At 50.0% G+C, this 20,166-nt stretch overlaps 1 protein-coding gene across 2 annotated transcripts in view; it reads left to right on the top strand.

Moving 5' to 3' along the window:
- The window catches only part of RRP12 (ribosomal RNA processing 12 homolog), a 147,915-nt gene that overhangs the window by 69,997 nt on the left and 57,752 nt on the right, over positions 1–20,166 (top strand). For both annotated transcript variants that reach the window (XM_029610169.1, XM_029610170.1), the window contains exons 15-21: positions 3,565–3,686; positions 4,362–4,426; positions 5,306–5,468; positions 6,241–6,395; positions 13,655–13,722; positions 14,195–14,288; positions 14,760–14,918. In XM_029610169.1, coding sequence (XP_029466029.1) covers positions 3,565–3,686; positions 4,362–4,426; positions 5,306–5,468; positions 6,241–6,395; positions 13,655–13,722; positions 14,195–14,288; positions 14,760–14,918 — 826 coding nt within the window. The remainder of the gene's footprint in view (positions 1–3,564; positions 3,687–4,361; positions 4,427–5,305; positions 5,469–6,240; positions 6,396–13,654; positions 13,723–14,194; positions 14,289–14,759; positions 14,919–20,166) is intronic.

A 20,166-nucleotide genomic window follows, 5' to 3' on the forward strand; every position in this document is an offset into this window, starting at 1 on the left:
CTTCCCTCCATGGCCCCTGCTGGGCAGGGTCATTCGCAGAATCGAACACCACAGGGGATTAATCCTACTAATAGCTCCAGATTGGTCCAAGCGTCCGTGGTATGTAGACATCCGAAGATTCGTGGTGGAGAACCCCCTATGCCTCCCACCACAGGGCAGCAGGAACCAGTCCTTCACGAGGATCTGACTCTATTCTGTCTCATGGTCTGTCCCTTGAGAGAGTTCACCTGATGAAGCGGGGATATTCTGCGGCAGAAGGTGTCACCTTATTCCATGCTCAGACGTTCTCCACGACCTAGCGGGTGTGGAGAGTATTTGAGGCCTGGTGTCCTCTCTCAGATGGTCAAAATCCCACTTATTCTGGAATTTGTGCAGGATGGCTTGAATTAAGGTTTGACCTTTAACTTCTTGAAGTGCAGGTAATGGCGCTCTCCTGTCTCAAGGGTGAGGTGAATGGTGCCTGCCTGTTGGTTCATCCTGACGTGACTCATTTTCTGAAGGGCGTGGTGGACCTTCAACCTCCTTTTAGGGTTGCCAGTTCCCTTGTGGAATTTTAATTTAGTACTGGATTTTTTGGCATGTCCTTCCTTTTGACCACTGCTTTGACTTTGAAAATGGTGTTCCTGGTGGCTATATGCTCAGCATGTTGCATCTCTGAACTGCAGGCATTGTCATGCCGGGAGCCGTTCCTCCGGATGGCTCCAGGGGCGTTACAGCTGTGTACTGTTCCATCCTTCTTGCCCAAGGTAGTATCGGAGTTTAATCTGAATCAGTCCATTTCGTTGCCATCCCTAGATAAACTCAAAGATGTGGAGGAATATAGTCTCCTCCATCATTTGGATGTCAAGACTTCTAGTGTGGTATCTGGAAGCCTCAGAACCGGTCCGAAAGATGGACCGCCTGTTTGTCCTTCACAGCAGAAGGAAGCAGAACGAAACAGCTTTGTGGGCAACCATAGCTCGCTGGATTAAGGAGATGGTCATGGTAGCCTATGAGGAGGCTGGAAAGCCATTACTTTCTCAGGTTAGAGCTCATTTTACTAGGGCTCAGGCAGTCTCATGGGCAGAAGTTAGACTGCTGTCATCCGTTGATATCTGCCGAGCAGCGGACGTGTTCCTCCTTGCACACCTTCTCCAGGTTTTATCACCTGAATGTACAGGCCCGAGAGGATGCAGCTTTTGCACGGTCGGTGTTGACTGGACTGCGGGCAACCTCCTGCCCCGATTGGGAGTACATAAGAACATAAGAAAATGCCATACTGGGTCAGACCAAGGGTCCATCAAGCCCAGCATCCTGTTTCCAACAGTGGCCAATCCAGACCATAAGAACCTGGCAAGTACCCAAAAACTAAGTCTATTCCATGTAACCATTGCTAATGGCAGTGGCTATTCTCTAAGTGAACTTAATAGCAGGTAATGGACTTCTTTTGTACATCCCATTGGTCCTGAGTCCATCTGGCTACATACTAGGAAATGGTGAAATTACTTTCCTGATAATTTTGTTTTCCTTAGTGTAGACAGATGGACTCAGCCTTCTGCCCTCGGCTGCCCTAGAACTGTGCCATGGGTTCTTCCTTGGAGTGGGCCTTGAATTCAAGGGGTTATGGGTAAGTATGCATCCAGTTCCTAGATTAGGGGGTACCTATGTTCTTTCTGGAGTTCAGTGTTTGGTTGAGTACAGTTACGGATTTCCATTTTTAATCATATTTTTAATCAAGCCCTTTCACTAGTATGTTCACAGTGGCTTTTGAAGAGAATACTGGAGGGCCGAGGTCACGGCAGGGGTATATATACTGTGACGTCAGCTTTGCAGCCTTGCTTTGTCTCCATCTAGATCGCCTACCTTCGTGTTTTTTGGGTACACTAAGGAAAAGGAAATTATCAGGTAAGTAATTTCTCCATTAAGCTTTATTTTATAATTTCTAGTGGGGAGTTTGGTCTTTTTTTTTTTTTTGCTCTGAGACATTAACTAGTAGAAAATGTCATCTCAGGTTACTGGTAAAAATTGTATTTGTTTTTGTTTATGCTTGTGAAATTATCAACAGTTATTACTCAGTGAGAGTTGGCAATTTGTGTGCATATGTATGTATATTTTATTTTTTTGTATTGTCATTTGTATATAGCACTGTACGAGAATTTACATTCTTTATCTGCTACACCAATCCGCAATAGTGGACTCTTTCTCCGTACGAGCAGATGGAGGCAGAGAACACAGACTTCCCTGTGACATCATCACTGCTATATGTATGGTGCAGTCCAGACATTTCCCAGTATTCTCTGCCTCCAGCAGATAGGATGTACTGGTGGTGCAGCAGGAGTGATTGTTCTAGGTCTACCTAACCTCTCTTGTTAGGCAAGAGCCCTTTCAGTAATTTCCTTAGTATAACGTGCCTTGGCTTTTAGATTCTGAGCCCCAAGGGGGGGGTGGGTGGCATGGTCAAGTCTGAGGGGTTTGTAGTTTGGCAGTGTCCTAAAAGAAAAGGAAAAAAGAAACAGATATTCTCAGAAGGGTCTGGTGATTTGCCCCCTCTCCTTCCCCTTCCTCCTATCTGTGACGGAGCCTATACATTGTGGGGGGAGGGGAAGAAAGTAGTAGGAATTCGGGGGAAAGTTGGTGAGTACAGCTTCTGGGACCTGGCGGAGATGTTCTCTCCGGGTGAGTGCAGCTGCTGGAGGGGAGAAGTTCTTCTGGCAGTGAAAGGCCCTGCTTTCCCATGTGTCATGCCATTGTCATGGACAAGGAACGGGTGGCGGTGCCATCTCTGATCCAGAGCTTACAGTCTAAATTTGAGCTCAGTAACTTGCCTTAGCATCATAGTATGTGCAGTGGCTAAGAGACAGTTTGGTTGTCCCTTTTGTCTATACTTGTCGTCATTAAAATCAGGTGCATTGGCGATGAGTGACGTGAGCATGAAATGCTGTCCCCTACTCTATTGTGCAGTGTTTGGTAGTTTAGTTGTTGAAGACTCTGATGGAGAAATTGCATTATAACACAGTAATTGAGTCCAGAAAAATAACAATTGTGCAGTAAATGTGTGCAGCGTGCCACTACCAAAGGACAGCACGTTATTGACTTTTGCTAAAAATTAAACTAGTAAAATACAATCCTGCATCGTACGTGAATTCAACAAAGCTAAAGATTGAATTAATGCAAAATTACCAAATTAAGAAAGAATAAGAAAAAAAATGACAAAGCCAACAGGATCTTGAAATGGGATGTAAAGCTATAAGAGAATCCGGATGCTGTACAGAGGGGGGGGGGGGGGGGGGGGGGGGGGGTTTGGGGGTTGAATTATGTGATGTTTACGTGGAAAGGCTGTGTTGTAAGTGCGTGATTCATATTTGGTTCATGAGCTTTTATATTGGATGGATGCATGTTACTTTTCAGTGTGGTGAAATCTGAGTGCACTTGGCATACATCCTGTCCCTGATGGATACAGATTGATTTTTTGTAGTTGCAGTGAAGGCTTAAAGGCTTGGCTGCAGCATTAAAGGGGTGTGTGTGTGTGTATGTGTCTTTTTTTTTTTTTTTTTAACTTGACTGTACCTTTCTTCTTTTCTTCAGGGAAAACTGTGATTTCTCTCAGAGCTGGTTGATTCCAGTGATAAGAGACCATGTCAGGAACACGGAGCTTGGCTTCTTTGCCAGGTATTTCCTGCCTCTGGCTGCCGCTTTGAAGAACAGAGGTAATTAATGCCAAGTTGATAACGTGCATGCTCGTGATCTGGAAGCAGTAGTTGGCTTTGTATGTACATGTTGCCTGTGTAGTTTGAGTTGATTAAGGGACTATGGGAGCATAATGCTCAGGGTGCCTGTGGAGGAGGAGTGAGTAGAGTGTAAGAGTTAGACCAGCATGCCAGCAGTGCTTCTGGGACTTTCTTGCAGCTTTATCCAAGGCTTTGTATCCTAGTGTACCCAGCTGTACTTGGGCGATGATAGTAACGCTGCTTCTCCTTCCCACATCTGTCCGAGGTTGTTCTGCAAGTAATGAACCACATCAGACTGCACTTTTCACTGTCGTTTTAGATGTTCTCCTGTGATCGAGAAGCCCACTGTCACTTGCTAGGAAAGAGCAGTAGTTGTACAGATTGCCACAGTAGTATTGCCAGTAAAGAAAACTATATGTAATTTCTCAAAGCCTCTGACTGCTGGGTTGCTTCTCGCCATCTCTGGAGGTTAAACATGGTGCAGCCTGCACTGTGACTTGGGGCCACTTGGGAGTATCTGTCGTTGGTTGTATTATCTCTATAAATGATTTGATTAGGTCAATGTTTTGGTTAATCCCTTTCATTCTTTCTTCAGACTGATCTCTTGTGTTGTGTCTGTGTGTGTTTTTTTTTTTTTTTAATAATTGGCTGTAGCCAGCGAACATGCTCAGAACGGGAGAAATCTGGAGGCCAAAATCTACGATACCCTTCAGTGGCAGGTAAGAGGATCTCATCGTAGAGCTGTGACATAGCTAAGTGTTTTGGGCCTCTCTGTGCCACTAGCACAGCATTTACCTTTAGCGATGAGATGATGACACGAAATTCAGGGGGATTGGATGACAGGTGTGATTGGACAGGAAGAAAATTGCTGTGAAACCAGTTTGTCAGAAGAAAGTAGAATGATCTGTTTTCTGATTGGTGTGTGTCTGTAAGCAAATCCTTTCCTTTCTCTTGTTCTTATATTGACCTGCCTGGGATAACCACCCTGGAAATAAGAATGTCCTAACTGCCCTTCCATTTCTTCTTTCTTTTTCCCGTCAGTCACTGTGGGAGGGCAGTGATAGAGACTGGAGCTTCCATGGCATCAGCAGCTGACACCGGAAAGCAGAATTTGTTAAATTGCAGGATAGCGATGCATTCGGTCTGGATTTGGGCCACGTGATTCCTGTGGTCTGGCTCCTGTTTGACATGGGATCAACTGCTCCACTGGGACAAATGCACACAGTCTTCCTGCTCTGTTCTCACAGTGAGATTAGGAAAGAAGTGGGGGGGAGGAGGTGTAATAAGGACCTTATGAAATAAGGGAACAAACAAGTACAGTGAAAAATTAAAGACTGAGAATTTTAAATCATGAAAAAATGTTTGTAAAATTTTATTTTGATAAGCAGTGCAAAATGTTACCTTTTTATTCTAATTTTTTTTTTTTTTAACATGACAAATTTTTCAGATGTTACCCCTAGTCTCTCAGGGGGTGATGGAGTGCTTGTAGATTTCTGAGATGAAAGCTGCCATTGGTGAACCTGAGTCCTCTCTGTTCTACCAAGCCTTTGAAATTCCTATTCCTTAAGCCTCATCTCATTGTACTGCTTGCCTTCCAGATCTGGACTATGTTGCCAGGGTTCTGCACCAAACCCAGCGACACTGCAGCCTCCTTCAAGGGGATTGCGCGTACCCTGGGCCTGGCCATCAGTGACCGAGCAGACCTGCGGCTCACCGTCTGCCAGGCGCTGCGCACTCTCGTCAACAAGGGCTGTGAGTCTGGTAAGCAGGCCCTGCGTGCTCTGAGGAACAAGGGCCATGAAGCAAAGGAGTGGGCTACGAGGCTGATCGGGAGACCTCGTGCGAACATTCATGGGCAAGGGCATGAGGCTAGTAAGAGGCACTTTTACATCATGTCAGAGGCAGCCCTCTGCTTGTCGTCTTCTCAGCTGGGGCGTGGCAGGACCACTCTTCCGTCACATAGTTAATACTGCCCATAAATGCCTAGATGCGTTTCTAGCTTGTATGATTGCAAAGCATGCACAGTTAGTTGGGCATCAGTTGATGCGCAGGCTGATGTTCGTATAGGTGGCAGTCATGTTTGTCACTTTGCTCTTCCGGTCACTGCTGGGCTGAGAGCCGTCAAAGGATTCTGCAGATGTTGATTGTCCATATGGACATTTCCTTTAGGGAGACCGTCACTAGGTAGGAGAAAGTGTAAGCTATTCTGAAATTACTCTTCCTGTTTCACATCTGTCTGACATTTCACCTGGTGTGGTCTCTGCTTTGCTGAAAAGGGGAAAACGCTGGAATCCACTTATCTAAAAATCTCAGTTTCTTCAATGAAGTATGTTCAGAATATTCAATTTTAACCAAGAAAACTAAAATTGAGCAGAACATTGTGTTCAAAAGCTGAATAGAACTTGTCGAGGAAATCCACTGTTGTCCTATTAATCCTTCACTCTGCTGCTCAGGGAACATTAAAGTGCATTTTAATGGAGATGAAGATTTACAGCATTTCTCACAGTCATTATCTTGTGATTCTCTTTCACAGATGCCGACCGTGCAGAAGTGAGTCGATTCGCCAAGAACTTCTTACCGATCCTGTTCAATGTTTACAGCCTGCAGCCTGGGACCGGGGAGAGCGCAGCTTACAGGCTACCTGTGCTGGAAACCATTAAGGCCTACCTGAGCATCACTGACAAACAGGTAAATGGGGGGTATGACCTTGAAGCAATAGGCCAGAGATGGGGGACAACTGGCACAGTTGGAGAGGCTTCTCTGGCTCTTGAGAGCACTGACGTGAGACCCTGCGGTGCTGTGAGAACTGATGCCTCGGGATGTACTTGGCCTTTCAGCTTTCTTGTTTAAAATCTCCTTAACAGGAAGACTTGTGACTTGGATTGGCCTTTGTTGGAAACAGGATACTGAGCTTGATGGACTCTTGGTCTGACAGTGTATGGCTTATCTTATGTTCTTAAGACTAGATCAGAAAAGAAATGTGAAGCGTTGAACACTCTCCCTGTTTGGTTTTCATTTTTCTTTTAACACAGGGATGTGGGATTCTGGGATAGAGTATAGAAGCATTTCCTAGCGTGTATCCAGATGGACTCTGGACCAATGGGTTGTGCTCCCCTGCCAGCAGATGGAGATGCAGTCAGTTTTCAAAGCTGACGTCACCCTAGATAAACCCCTTCAATGACCTCAGCCCTTTGATATTTCTCAGTCTCCTGCAGATGTAGGCATACTTTCTCTATGGGGATCGCTGTACCTTTTGGAAGAAGAAATTCTACTTTTAAATTGGAGAAAGGATTGAGCCCTGCTCTTCTGCGGTGATACCTAAAGGCCCCTCCCCCAGTTGAAAATTCCTGAGGTGATTTCCGAGATCTCAGAGGTGTGCCTTGGCCTGGTAGCCAGCTCCCGGAGTGGACGTTGCTGTTCAAGCAACTGAAAGGCAGCAGGTGCAGGAAGACGAGCATGGCGGTGACGGCTAAAGCCCTCTCCCCCTGCAGCTAGAGACAAGTCTCTTTACACAATCGGTAAGCACTGAGCCCAGGTAAGTTTAAAAAAAAAAAAAAAAAAGGAAGAAGATTTACCTTTAGAGAAGAGGGGTTTCGGTAAGACTTCTTCCGGTCTCCTTGCTCGGTGCCCATACCAACGTCATTCCTGATCCCATTGAGGCATAGGGACGTGGGCTTACGAGTGGGTTGAGCGGCCCCCTGGTGGGCAAATCCCGCTTTCCCTGTACATACCCGGATCAGTCCAGACTCCTGGCTTTTGCCTCCCCTCCAGCAGATGGCGACAGAGGTTTTCACAGACTGTCCTATACCTCGAGGTGCCACCTACAGTCCGTCAGTATTTCTCTGTCTCCAGCAGATGGTGGAGGTGCAAAATCCTACAGTCTGTAGCTAGTTTAAAAAAAAAAATCAAAAAGTGTAGTCAGGAATTTGGTTTTTAATTTGCTTAGAGTTAGTATTTCTTTAAAAAAAAAACCAAACCAAAAAAGACATCGAGCTTTCCATTGGAAGCTGGCAGGAGCAGTTGCATTTAGCCTCCCAGGGGGTTGGCAGGTCCTGAGGGGACCACCCCCCCTGGAATTGAGGCTAGGCTGGATAGGGGTTGAGAACCCTGTTGAACAGCACGGTTTCGAGTTGGGGGTGATACCTGGGAGCCCGGCTCACTCACCCTAGGACAATCAGGACCCGTTTTTTCTTCTCAGATTTGGAAACAAACAGTAAGAGTACTCCTGCGCTGTTCAGTGCCTGCCCCACCACTGAAAAAAAAAAAAGTTTGCTTTTCCTCAGCCGGTTTGTGATGCCTCGAGGCACGGCCTGTCAGGCTTGTGGAGATGTGTGCACGCCTTTCACACGACAGTCTCTGTTCTTCCTGCTTCCCTGGAGCGGAAGGCACATCGGCTGTAGTTGGGGGAGGTGTTTCATGGCCGCGGCAGGGCTCAGCTCGTGGCCTCAGCCTGCAGACCCGTTCTACTGGAGGCCATTTTGGCCTCATTTCGTGCTACAGCTCGAACCACGGAGGGGGGAGGGGGAAGGATTTTGCTCGGCGCCTTCGAGATCACTTTCTCATTTCCCCATGCTCGTACGTTGAGAAATGCCGGGCGATACGGGACACGTTGCAGCGTCTCCTCGAATTCGGGGCCATTGTAAAGGTTCCTCTCGCGGAATAGCGGAAGGGCCTTTACTCCATTTACTTCGTGGTGCCAAAGAGAGGGCACCTTCCGGCCCATTCTTGACTTAAAAAGAGTAAACAGGTGCCTTCGGATACTGCGGTTTCACATGGAAACTCTGAGATCCGTCATTGCGTCGGTACGCAAGGGCGAATTCTTGGTGTCTCTAGATCTCTCAGAAGCGTACCTGCACATCTGTATCCGGTCAGACCACCAGAAATTCCTGAGGTTCATCATTCTAGGAGACCACTTCCAGTTTCGTGCCCTGCCTTTCGGGCTGGCCACGGCACCCAGGTCCTTTATCAAAGTGATGATTGTGGTGGTGACGCAGCTCCGGAAGGAAGGATTCTTTGTTCACCCATATCTGGACGATTGGCTGATTCTGGCAAAGTCGGAGTTGCTTTGCTGCTCGGCGGTTCATCGGGTTCTTCTGCTATTGCGTTCGCTCGATTGGGTGATCAACTTCGCCAAGAGCCACCTGATTCCTGCCCAGGTCTTGGAATTTCTGGCGCCTGGTTCAACACACGACAGGGCTGAGTTTTTCTGACTGGGGACCGCATCGTCAAGCTGCAGGAGCAGGTTCGGGATTTGTTGTCCAAGCTCCTCCCAGAGTTTGGGATTATTTGTGGATCCTTGGATTGATGGCATCCACCCTGGAGTTAGTTTTGCTCATAGGAGCCGTGGGGTATCCCTGGAAGTCCCCGATTAGACTGTGGTCACAACGGACACCAGTCTCTCTGGCTGGGGAGTGGTGTGTCAGGGCCAGAGGAGTCCCAGTGGTCGATCAATCGTCTGGAGATCAGAGCAGTGCAATTAGCACTGCAGGCCCTCTGTCCGATCCTGCAAGGGAAGTCGGTCAGGATCCTGTCTGACAATGCGACCACAATGGCTTATATCATAGAAACATAGAAATGACGGCGGAAGAAGACCTGCTGCACTGTGGTGACGCGTTCCTGTTTATCACAAGCCAGGAACAACACCCCGGGAGAAGAAATGGAATCGACCCTCTCGTTCTTCACTGACGCTGCCTCTGACCTAGTCCGTACGGCAGCCAAAGGGGTGTCATCCTCAGTGGCAGCCAGGAGACAGCTCTGGCTACGAAATTGGTCGGTCGACTCCTCCTCCAAGACGCGCCTTACAAGAATGCCCTTTAAGGGATCCCTCCTGTTCGGCAGCGACCTCGAGAACCTGGCTAACAAATGGGGCGCATCTCCATTACCCCGTCTACCAGAAGACAAGTCAAGGAGGAACCAGCGCCCTTTTCCTAGGCCATCCAGAGGTAGAAGCTCTCAACGCTTCAACCCTTACAGGACTGGCTCCCAAGCACCTCGTTCTCAGACCAGGAACCAGTCCTTTCGGACCAGGCACAGCAAGCGGGGAACCGGCTTGGGTTCAGGTCCCAGCCGCACCCCACAATGAGAATCAGCCGACCCATCCGGGGGAAGAAGCCATAGGGAGCAGGCTAACCCTATTCTACCGCAGATGGGTCGAGATTACTTCGGACCAGTGGGTCCTCGCCATTGTCCGGGAAGAGTATTACCTGGACTTCCTCCATCTCCCTCCGGCCAAGTTTGTGGAATCTCCTTGTCTGCCCCTCAAGAGGGCGGCGCTGGAAGCTGCCTTGGGAAGGCTCCTGTCCCTACAAGCCATAATACCAGTGCCTGCATGGGAGATAAATTCTGGGCATTACTCCATTTATTTCATCGTGCCCAAGAAGGGGGGCACCTTCAGACCTGTCCTGGACCTCAAGTCGGTCAACCGGCACTTAAGGGTCCCAGGATTTCGCATGGAAACTCTGTGGTCAGTCCGAAGTGCAATACAACCAGGGGAGTATCTCACATCCCTGGATCTGTCAGAAGCTTACTTGCATATCCCAATCCATCGGGATCATCAGCGCTACTTACGCTTCAAAGTCCTAGGACAACACTTTCAGTTCCGGGCTCTACCCTTCGGGTTAGCCACCGCGCCACGGACCTTCACCAAGGTAATAGTAGTGGTGGCGGCGTCACTCAGGAAGGAAGGAATTCTCGTCCATCCCTACCTAGACGATTGGCTGATCAGGGCAAAGTCACTGGAGGAGAGCCACCGGGCAACCAACAGAGTTATATCTCTTCTGGAAAGCCTAGGATGGGTAGTCAACACAAACAAGAGTTCCCTACAGCCTTCGCAGTCGCTGGAATACCTCGGAGTCCGATTCGACACCCAGGGAGACAAAGTCAGCCTGACCTCCAAGAGGAAATCAAAACTCCGGAATCGTTTGCAGACTTTGCTGAGCGCCACCCGGCCCACAGCTTGGGATTACCTACAGGTCCTCAGCCTAATGGCCTCCACTCTGGAAGTGGTACCATGGGCGCGGGCTCATATGAGACCGTTACAACGCGCCCTCCTATCTCGGTGGAGCCCACGATTACAGAACTACACCGTGCATCTACCTCTACCGGCCAGAGTACAGCATCAATTTCGGTGGTGGCTGCAGCCCAGCCACATGAGCCGGGGGTCAAAAATGTCCCCTCCAACCTGGACCCTGCTCACTACAGATGCCAGCCTGAGTGGCTGGGGAGCACACTGCGAAGAACTAACCGCCCAAGGGCAGTGGAACAGAGAAGAGTCGGGGTGGAACATCAACCGACTAGAGGCACGGGCAGTCAGGTTAGCATGCCTGCGATTTGCCCACAGACTTCGCAACAGAGCAGTCAGAGTGATGTCGGACAATGCCACCACGGTGGCATACATCAACCAACAGGGCGGAACCAGAAGCCGACAGGTATCCTTAGAAATAGCCCCCCTGATGGCTTGGGCGGAAGCAAATCTCCGGGACATCTCCGCCGTCCACATCGCCAGGAAGGACAACGCCACGGCAGACTTCCTCAGCAGAGAAAGCCTAAACCCAGGGGATTGGCAGCTGTCGTCCACGGCCTTTCAGATGATCATGGATCAGTGGGGGACGCCGGGCATGGACCTACTAGCGGACAGGTCCAACGCTCAAGTACCCAGATATTTCAGTCGCAGGCGAGATCCTCTATCCCAGGGGATCGACGCCCTGGTACAGCCATGGCCTCAGGGGATCCTGCTATATGCCTTTCCCCCATGGCCCCTGCTGGGCGCCATTATACCCAAGATTCAGCGGCACAGAGGCCTAGTTCTGGTGGCCCCGGATTGGCCAAGAAGACCCTGGTATGCAGACATGAGAAGACTATTGGCAGGGGATCCTCTACTCCTGCCCCCTCACAGGGACCTGCTGCGGCAAGGTCCCATCCTCCACGAGGATCCAGCTCAATTCTCTTACGGTCTGGCCATTGAGAGGGCTAGACTGAAGAAAAGGGGATACTCTGGGCCGGTAATAGATACACTCCTCTGTGCACGCAAGTTCTCCACATCACTAACTTATATAAGGATCTGGAGAGTATTTGAAGCTTGGTGCGACACTCTCAGCACCATCCACATGCCGCTAAAATCCCCATCATTTTGGATTTCCTGCAAGATGGGCTCCAGAAGTGTCTGTCCCTCAATTCAATCAAGGTTCAGCTGGCAGCGCTATCTTGCTACGGCCCCAGGAGTGATGGCAACAGCATTGCCACACACCCAGACGTTTCACGTTTCCTGAAAGGAGTCAAACACATTCGCCCGCCACTGAAGTGGCCAGTGCCCCTGTGGAACCTCAACCTAGTTTTTGGACTTCCTAGCGGGATCCGCCTTCAGACCCCTCTGAGGCCTGTCCCTCCGTTTGTTAACCTTGAAGATGGTGTTCTTGCTGGCCGTATGCTCAGCGCGCCGCATCTCAGATCTACAAGCGCTGTCCTGCTGCGAACCGTTTCTCAGAATCACTCCAGGGGCCATCCATCTTCGCACAGTTCCCTCCTTCTTACCCAGAGTAGTCTCACACTTCCACCTCAACCAAACCATATCCTTGCCAACCACGGAAGGTTTGAAGAAGTCAGAAGAAGGTCGAATACTGTGCCATCTTGACATCGGCAGGCTACTGTCCAGATACCTGGAAATGTTGGAAACAGTACGAAAGACGGACCACCTGTTCGTCCTTCACAGCGGGAAGAAGCAAGGGGAAGCGGCCTCACGGGCAACCATTGCCCGCTGGATCAAGGAAGTTATCAAGGCGGCCTACGTAGAAGCGGGAAAACCACCACCTTTACGGGTCAAGGCTCACTCTACCAGAGCGCAAGCGGCCTCTTGGGCAGAAACTAGGATGCTGTTGCCTGCAGAGATATGCAGAGCGGCGACGTGGTCCTCCCTCCATACCTTCTCCAGATTCTACCGTCTGGACGTCCAGGCCAGGGAGGACACAGCATTTGCAAGGGCAATCCTAAACGGACCTCGGGCAGCCTCCCACCCAGTCCGGGAGTAGCTTTTGTACATCCCATTTGTAATGTGTCCATCTGCTACACGCTAGGAAATGGAGAGATTACTTACCTGATAAACTCGTTTTCCTTAGTGTAGACAGATGGACTCAGCATCCCGCCCGGCTGCCGATATACATGGGGTTTCACCGATTCAAGGTAAGCCATGTTTTCTGACATAGGCGTCGACACCCGGCAGGGTGGATGCCCTTCCGGTTGAGAACACTGGCGGTCTCCAGCTACTATCAATCGGTCAGGTTAATCATGTTTGGTTAATCAATCGGTCAGTCACACATATATCCATGAAGCTTTTGCAAGGAAAATTACTGAGTTGCTGCACTTCCTGCAGGGGTATATGTACCACGTGCTGACGTCAGGTCCGTCTCCAACTGCTAGCACGAGCACACTATACCCATTTGTAATGAGTCCATCTGTCTACACTAAGGAAAACGAGATTATCAGGTAAGTAATCTCTCCATTTCTTTAGTGTAGACAGATGGACTCAGTATCCTGCCCACGGCTGCCCAAGAACGGTGCCAAGGATTCCTCTGTGGAGTGGATATCTATTCTAAGAGATTACAGGTGAGCCGTCATCCAGTCCCTACTGTGGTTCAGTGTTTGGTTGAGTACAGTTATGGTTATCCATTTTTAATCAAGTTTTTTCGATAGTATGTCCACAGTGGCTTTTGAAGAGAATACTGGAGGGCTGAGATCACGCAGGGGATGTACCTAGGGTGATGTCAGCTTTGAAATCTGACTCCATCTTCATCTGCTGGCAGGGGAGCACAACCCATTGGTCCCGAGTCCATCTGTCTATCCTAAGGAAAACAAAATTATCATATAAGTAATTTCTCCTTTGTAGACATCTGAAAAGTCCTGCCTTGTTTCTGATGCTGAGTGTTTTTAACTTTCATACTCTGTGTGATTGGCAGATGGTGGGTGGATTCCTGGAGAAAGCAAGCCAAAAACTGACTGATCCAGTGAATTCCGAATTCACGAAGTAAGTCTCCACTTTCCTAAGGGGTAGATCTTGTCAGGGGCAGTTTAAGATGCATGTTAGGGAGTTGCTTTCCCCAATGAGTCACCGTTCTAAGCCTTCCTCTTAATATTCTCCAAGAGAGCTCCTATACCAGGGAGCAGGGAGAGAGGTTCTAGCAACCCCCCCCCCCCCCCCAAAAAAAAAAACAACCCAAAACTTGGAAAGTAATTTTTTTTTTAAACTCCAAGATCTTGTGGCTGCAGCTGAGTGGTTCAGCGCAGAGAAAGCATGTATACCATGAATATGCTTTCCTGTTGTGCTGGGTTTTAGGATTTTCCGCAACACAGCAAGTTGGCACAGTTCTGCTGACAGTGTCACACCATCTGATTCTGTGGAGAAACCTCTTGCATGAATTTTCAAATTCTTTGACGCCACCTTCTTTGCTTAACATATTTCTTTTTTTTTTTTTTTATTTTACTCTTCAATGCCCCAGGAATTCTATACTGGACCTGATTGTAGCCATGGCTCCCTACGCAGACGAATGTTCTTTGAGCAAGACGTACTGCACCATTCGCCCCTTCCTGGAGGTGAGGCGGTTCTCTCCACTTCCAGAGAATAGATGTTTGGGTGACACAGGTAGCCTCGCTGGACAGAAAGATTACCCAGCCCGCATACTAAAACCTGACTTTTCCAGCCAGCAAGCGTTGTATTCTCTCCTTTTCCTTCCCAGGGCTTGAGCCCATCCTCTTGCTCAGACCCTATTGGCTTCAACCTTCGGGAGACCTGAATTAGGACTGGATTTTTATTCAGCTTTTGAATAGCTGTTCCGCTTTAATATCCAGCTGTGCTTGACTGGCATGGTGTCTGCTGGGCGGTACAACAGGAGCTCTTTCTTGCATTAGCTTAACAAAATGAGTTAAATGAAGCTCAAGTCTGATGACTGTTTAGCAGACAGATTGGCTAATATTCGCTGGTTTTCCCGGGTTTTGTTTTTTTTTTTTTCTTCCTGTCATCTTCCCCTGGAATTGCTCATTTGTGGTGTTCTGTCTCTGCGGCAGAGTAAAGAGCACGGGATGCAGAAGAAGGCTTACCGTGTGCTAGAGGAGATTTGCGGAGGCCAGCGGGGGCCATGTCAGGAGTTTGTTCGCAAGAACCTGGAGGAGCTGAAGATAACCTTACTGGAGTCACTGAAGAGTGCTTCCTCTCCTGCTAAGAGGGTAAGTAGGAGCTTGGCGAGGACATTGCCTGTTTCCGGGTGCGTTGCATAGAACAAAATGGTGAAAATGATTTTAAAAATATTTTCTACATTTAAATCTTTTAGAAAATAGAAACCTGACTTATCCTCCTCTACTCTCGCACTAAGCAAGCACATGGAGCTGCCTTGCATCTGGATAGGAATATTTTGCTCTTAATTTTCTCTTTCGCTGCTCTGTGTGTGTCATCCTGTTGTTGGATATTCCCTTCATTTCAGTATGTGAACTGTTTGCAAACAAAATATTTTAATTTCATTATCGTCCCCAAGACCAGTCCAGATGATTGAGTTTTCCTTCATTGCAAGCAGATGGAGACAGAGAAGAAAAGCTTTACTTCACCGTGGCTATTTAAGTTTCTGTGCCACTTGCCAGTCCCTTGGTATTCCCTGCAACCAAGCTCAAAAAAACTTAACCCTTCATATGAGCAGGGGAAAAGAAAACTGTCAGTAAACACCAAAAATAAATATGAAAACCTCTCCAGCGAGAAGATTTGAATGCCACAAACATTCTGAGTATAATTACACCCACAGAAGAGTGGTCTGCAGAAAACCAAAGGGTGGGATTCTGGACTGGTCTGTGGGACTTGAGGAAAGAAGAAACAGTTTTGCTTTCCTTATCCTCCAGACCAGTCCAGACGATTGGGATGTGTCCCGGCTTTCCTAAACTGGGAAGAAAATGAAGAAAGGCTAAATGTTCTGTAAGAGGGCCTTAATCATACATAACTACAAATCTTCTTTTTTTTTTTTTGTCTGATGAATGGAGCTATCTACCTGCGGCATAGCAGCCGAGGCATCTACTCTGATAAGAGGGGAATGACCCATACGCAAATTTAAAGCTAATAAAAAGGCGTTTTCCCTGTACGTATCCGGATCAGTCCAGACCGTGGGATGAGCCTCCTGTCCAGCAGATGGAGACAGACCAAAACTGAAAGGGTATCCTATATCAAGACAGCCTACCCTGCAGCCCTTCAGTATTTGTCTGTCTCCAGCAGATGGATCAGCTCACCCTGCGGTTCCCTGATCTCGGCTAGTCAGCCCTTGTTTTTCCTGTTGGTTTTCTTTTCTCTCTAAAGGATCAAGCAAGTAGTAATTTATTTCCAGTGTTTAAAAAAAAAAAAAAAAAAAAAAAAAAGTGTAATTTGTTTGTGACGGACTCTGCCTGTCTCTTCTCTCACAAGAGACGCTTCTGTCTCCTGGCTCTTGCGGGGTTTAGGGGGGCTTGGCCCCTTGTGTATAGCATAGCCTAAGTCCTATTTTGCTTCCTCGGTGTGGGGGGTAAAACTGGTGGTCCGATCCCTCATCCCCCCTCTTCTCTGGCTGCTTGGGGGCTCAGAGCTCCTCTTTTTCTTTCCCTGCACTGGGAAGGTTTTCACCTTCCTCTGTTTGAAAAAAAATAAATAAAAGGGAAATATCTAATTAAAATAAATCCACAAGCCGGCAGCCAGGGTCTTTAGTGCAGAGGAGTGTGCAGGGTTCATTGCTCTGCCTCCGCTCCTGCCGGCAGCTAATTTTTTTCATCTCAGCTGATTTTGACTGCAGATCGCAGCTCCTCTTCAGTGAGGATGCCGCATTCACATTCCTGCACTGCTTGTGGTGAGCCCTCAACGCGCCTATCACGTGAGAGGCTCTGCTCTGCGTGTCTGCCGGGTGAGGAGGGTCCCTCCTCGGCAGCGCTTGTAAATCCAGCCCAGGGTCACATTCCTCACTGCATGGCTCGGCCGTTCCCGGGTCGGCAGACCGTGGGAACGGCGGCCATCTTGGGTGTTTCGGCAGCTCCTGATTCGGGGCTGCCAGGCGCTGAGGAACCGAATTTTTCGGTGTTTGCCCCTGATTTGAGCCCCGTGCTGCCCCAGGACGAGGTCCCTGACCCCCTCCCCCACCCCCCCACGTCAAGGCTAGAACCCGTCTTTCCTCGGAATTTGTGCTTCTCATGCACAAATCTTACTTGGCTAGCTTACAGGAGGAGGAGGACCCTTCCCCATGTTCCCTGCCGGTGAAACTCCCACGGCCAACTCCGCCGACTCTGGAGCGGCAGGGGCCGGTCCGGGTGTGGGTGGTCCCGGGGGTACCTCCCATTCCTGATCCTCCTCCACCTCTGGTCACTCCAGATCCGGATCCCAGCATGGATTTGGCGGAGGGGGATGACCCCCGGGTCCTCCGCATGTTTCAGAGGGAGGAATTGGAATCTCTCATTCCCTTTGTCCTCCAGGAGCTAGGGATTGAGGGACCCCCTGCAGATACTCTGACGGCTTCGCTGCCCAAGGATATGGACCCGGTCCTGGCGGGACTTAGGGCTCCAGCATGTTCGTTTCCCTTCCATCCTCCTGTGCATAAGTTGTTGCTCCTCCGGGAATGGGAAGCTCCCGAAGCGGGGCTCCGTGTCGGGAGGGCTATGGACAAGCTCTACCCCCTCCCGGAGGACTGCTTGGACAAGCTGAGAATTCCCACAGTAGATTCTTCCGTCTCTGCGGTCACCAAACACACCACTAGTCCAGTAGTGGGGGTGACAGCCCTGAAGGACGTACAGGATCGTAAGCTCGAAGCCCATCTAAAACGTATCTTCGAGGTTCTGGCCCTGGGAGTTCAGGCGACTATCTGCTGCAGGTCTTAGGTGGGTTCAACAATTGCTCAGCACCCAGGACCTCCCGTCTGCAGAGGCGGAGCAGGCTGAATGGTTAGAAGGCGTCATAGCATATGGGGCAGATGCGCTGTACGACCTCCTCTGCATCCAGGCAAAAGCGATGGTCTCGGCGGTATCTGCCAGAAGGGTTCTCTGGTTCTGCAATTGGTCCACAGACCCGTCATCCAAGGCGCGGTTGGGCACGTTGCCTTTCAAGGGTAAGTTGCTCTTTGGAGAGGGCCTTGAGCTGCTTATTAATTTCTTGGGGGAAAACAAGGTTCATAAGCTGCCGGAGGACCGGAATCGAGGCTGGAGGAGCGTCCTCGATTCCAGGGTCAACGGAGATATATGCCTCGCGGGCACGGTGGAACCTCTAGAGGTTATTCTTCCCGGTCTCAATCTTGGTCCCAGCCTTTTCGTGGGCGCCGGCCCTTCGCGAGGGGGCTTCTCAGTGCGCCATGCCAAAGCCATCTCCACAATGAAGTTCGGTTGACCCATTCCTCTGTCCCCTTTCTGGGTGGTCGTCTCGCCCTGTTTTTCGAGGAGTGGGTCAAAATCATGTCGGACCAGTGGGTTGTTGAGATTGTCCGAGATGGTTACGCTTTAGAATTTGCTCGAGACCTACCAGACCTCTTCGTAGTCTCTCCTTGTGGCCGTCTGAAGCGGGAGGTGGTTGACCAAACACTCACTAGGCTCCTGAGTCTGGGCGCCATTGTCCCAGTTCTGGAGGAGGAACTCGGCGCAGGCCAGTATTCCATTTACTTCGTGGTACCCAAGAAGGACGGTGCTTCTCGTCCAATCTTGGACCTCAAGAGGGTCAACCGGGCCCTCAAGATCCCACATTTTTGCACGGAGACCTTGAGAGCGGTCATCGCGGTGGTTCATCCCGGCGAATTCCTCGCCTATCTTGATCTGACAGAGGCCTACTTCCACGTTCCGATTCATTACGATCACCAGAAGTATTTTTGCTTCCACATCCTCAACCGGGATTTTCAGTTCCGGGCATTGCCCTTTGGTCTGGCCACCGCACTGCGCACCTTCACCAAGGGTCATGGTGGTGGTTGTGGCTGCCCTCCGCCGAGAAAGAGTCCTGGTCCCACCCCTATCTGGACGATTTGGCTCGTGCGGGCCAAGTCAGAGATTCACTGCCGGCAGGCAGTAGATCAGGTTCTAGCTCTCCTCGCCTCCCTCGGGCGGATAGTCAATTTTCCCAAAAGCAATCTTCAGCCTTCCCAAATGTTGGAATTTCTGGGGGCACGCTTCGATACTCGGATCGGCAAGGTGTCCCTACCTCGCGCTCAGGCTCTCAAACTTATCAACCAGGTGCGAAACCTTCTCTCGCTTTCGCTCCCGACGGCGTGGGACTACCTCCAGGTTCTGGGCTCAATGGCCTCTACCATCGACTTTGTTCCCTGGGTGTTTGCGCATATGTGACCGTTACAGAGAGCTTTGCTATCCTGTTGGCAGCCAGTGTCGGAACAGATTCACACGGTTCTCCCGCTTTCGGCCTCTACCATCGCCACCTTGCAGTGGTGGCTTTTGCTTCCTCATCTTCTCCGGGGAATGCCTCTTCAGACTCCACAGTGGATGGTAGTAACCATGGATGCCAGTCTCTCTGGCTGGGGTGCAGTTTGCCAGTCCCAGACCACGCAGGGGATCTGATCTCAGATTCAATCTCGTTGGCACATCAATCGGTTGGAGGCCCAGGCGGTGCATCTGGCTGTACAGAAGTTTCTGCCCCTGATCCGCGGCAAGGCGGTGAGGGTCCTCTCCGACAACTCCACCACCGTTGCTTATATCAACTGTCAGGGGGGGGCAGTCGCCTGGTGGCTCTAGAAGCCAGCCGTCTCTTTACCTGGGCGGTGTGTCATCTGGATTGCCTGGCGGCCTTCCATATAGTGGGCAAGGAGAATGTACAGGTCGATTTCCTCAGTCGCCAGTCTCTCGATCCGGGAGAGTGGGAACTCTCGGAAGAAGCCATGGACCTGATCGTCGGCAGGTGGGGTCCCCCTCACCTGGACCTCATGGTGACCTTGCGCAGTGCCAAGGCCAACAGGTTCTTCAGCTGCTGGAGGGAGCACTGTTCGGAGGGAGTGGATGCTCTAGCTCTCCCCTGACCCACAGACGTCCTTCTCTACGTGTTCCCTCCATGGCCTCTGGTGGGAAAAGTTCTCCGAAGAATAGAACTCCACCAAGGGCCAGTTGTTCTGGTAGCACCCGAATGGCCTTTGTGGATCTTGTCAACCTGGCGACGGATGGACCTCTCCAGCTCGGCCATCTTCCTCGTCGGCTTCGGCAGGGGCCCGTATTTTTCGACCAGGCCAATCGCTTTTGTCTAGCGGCCTGGCTTTTGAATGGAGACGCCTAAGGCGTAAGGGCTATATAAGGAGGAGGTTATCTCCACTTTACTGCGAGCTCGTAAGCAGTCGACTTCTCTGGCTTATGTACGCGTTTGGAAAGTTTTTGAGACTGTGCGGAATCGGGGGTTTCGGCACACTCCGCTCCGGTTTTGTTGGTACATTCCTTCCTCCAGAAGGGTCTCTCCAAGGGTCTTTCCTTCAGCTCCTTGCGTGTGCAAGTCTCCGCTCTCGGC

Source organism: Rhinatrema bivittatum, chromosome 7 (genome assembly GCF_901001135.1).
Source record: "Rhinatrema bivittatum chromosome 7, aRhiBiv1.1, whole genome shotgun sequence".
NCBI classification, from domain to species: Eukaryota; Metazoa; Chordata; class Amphibia; order Gymnophiona; family Rhinatrematidae; genus Rhinatrema; species Rhinatrema bivittatum.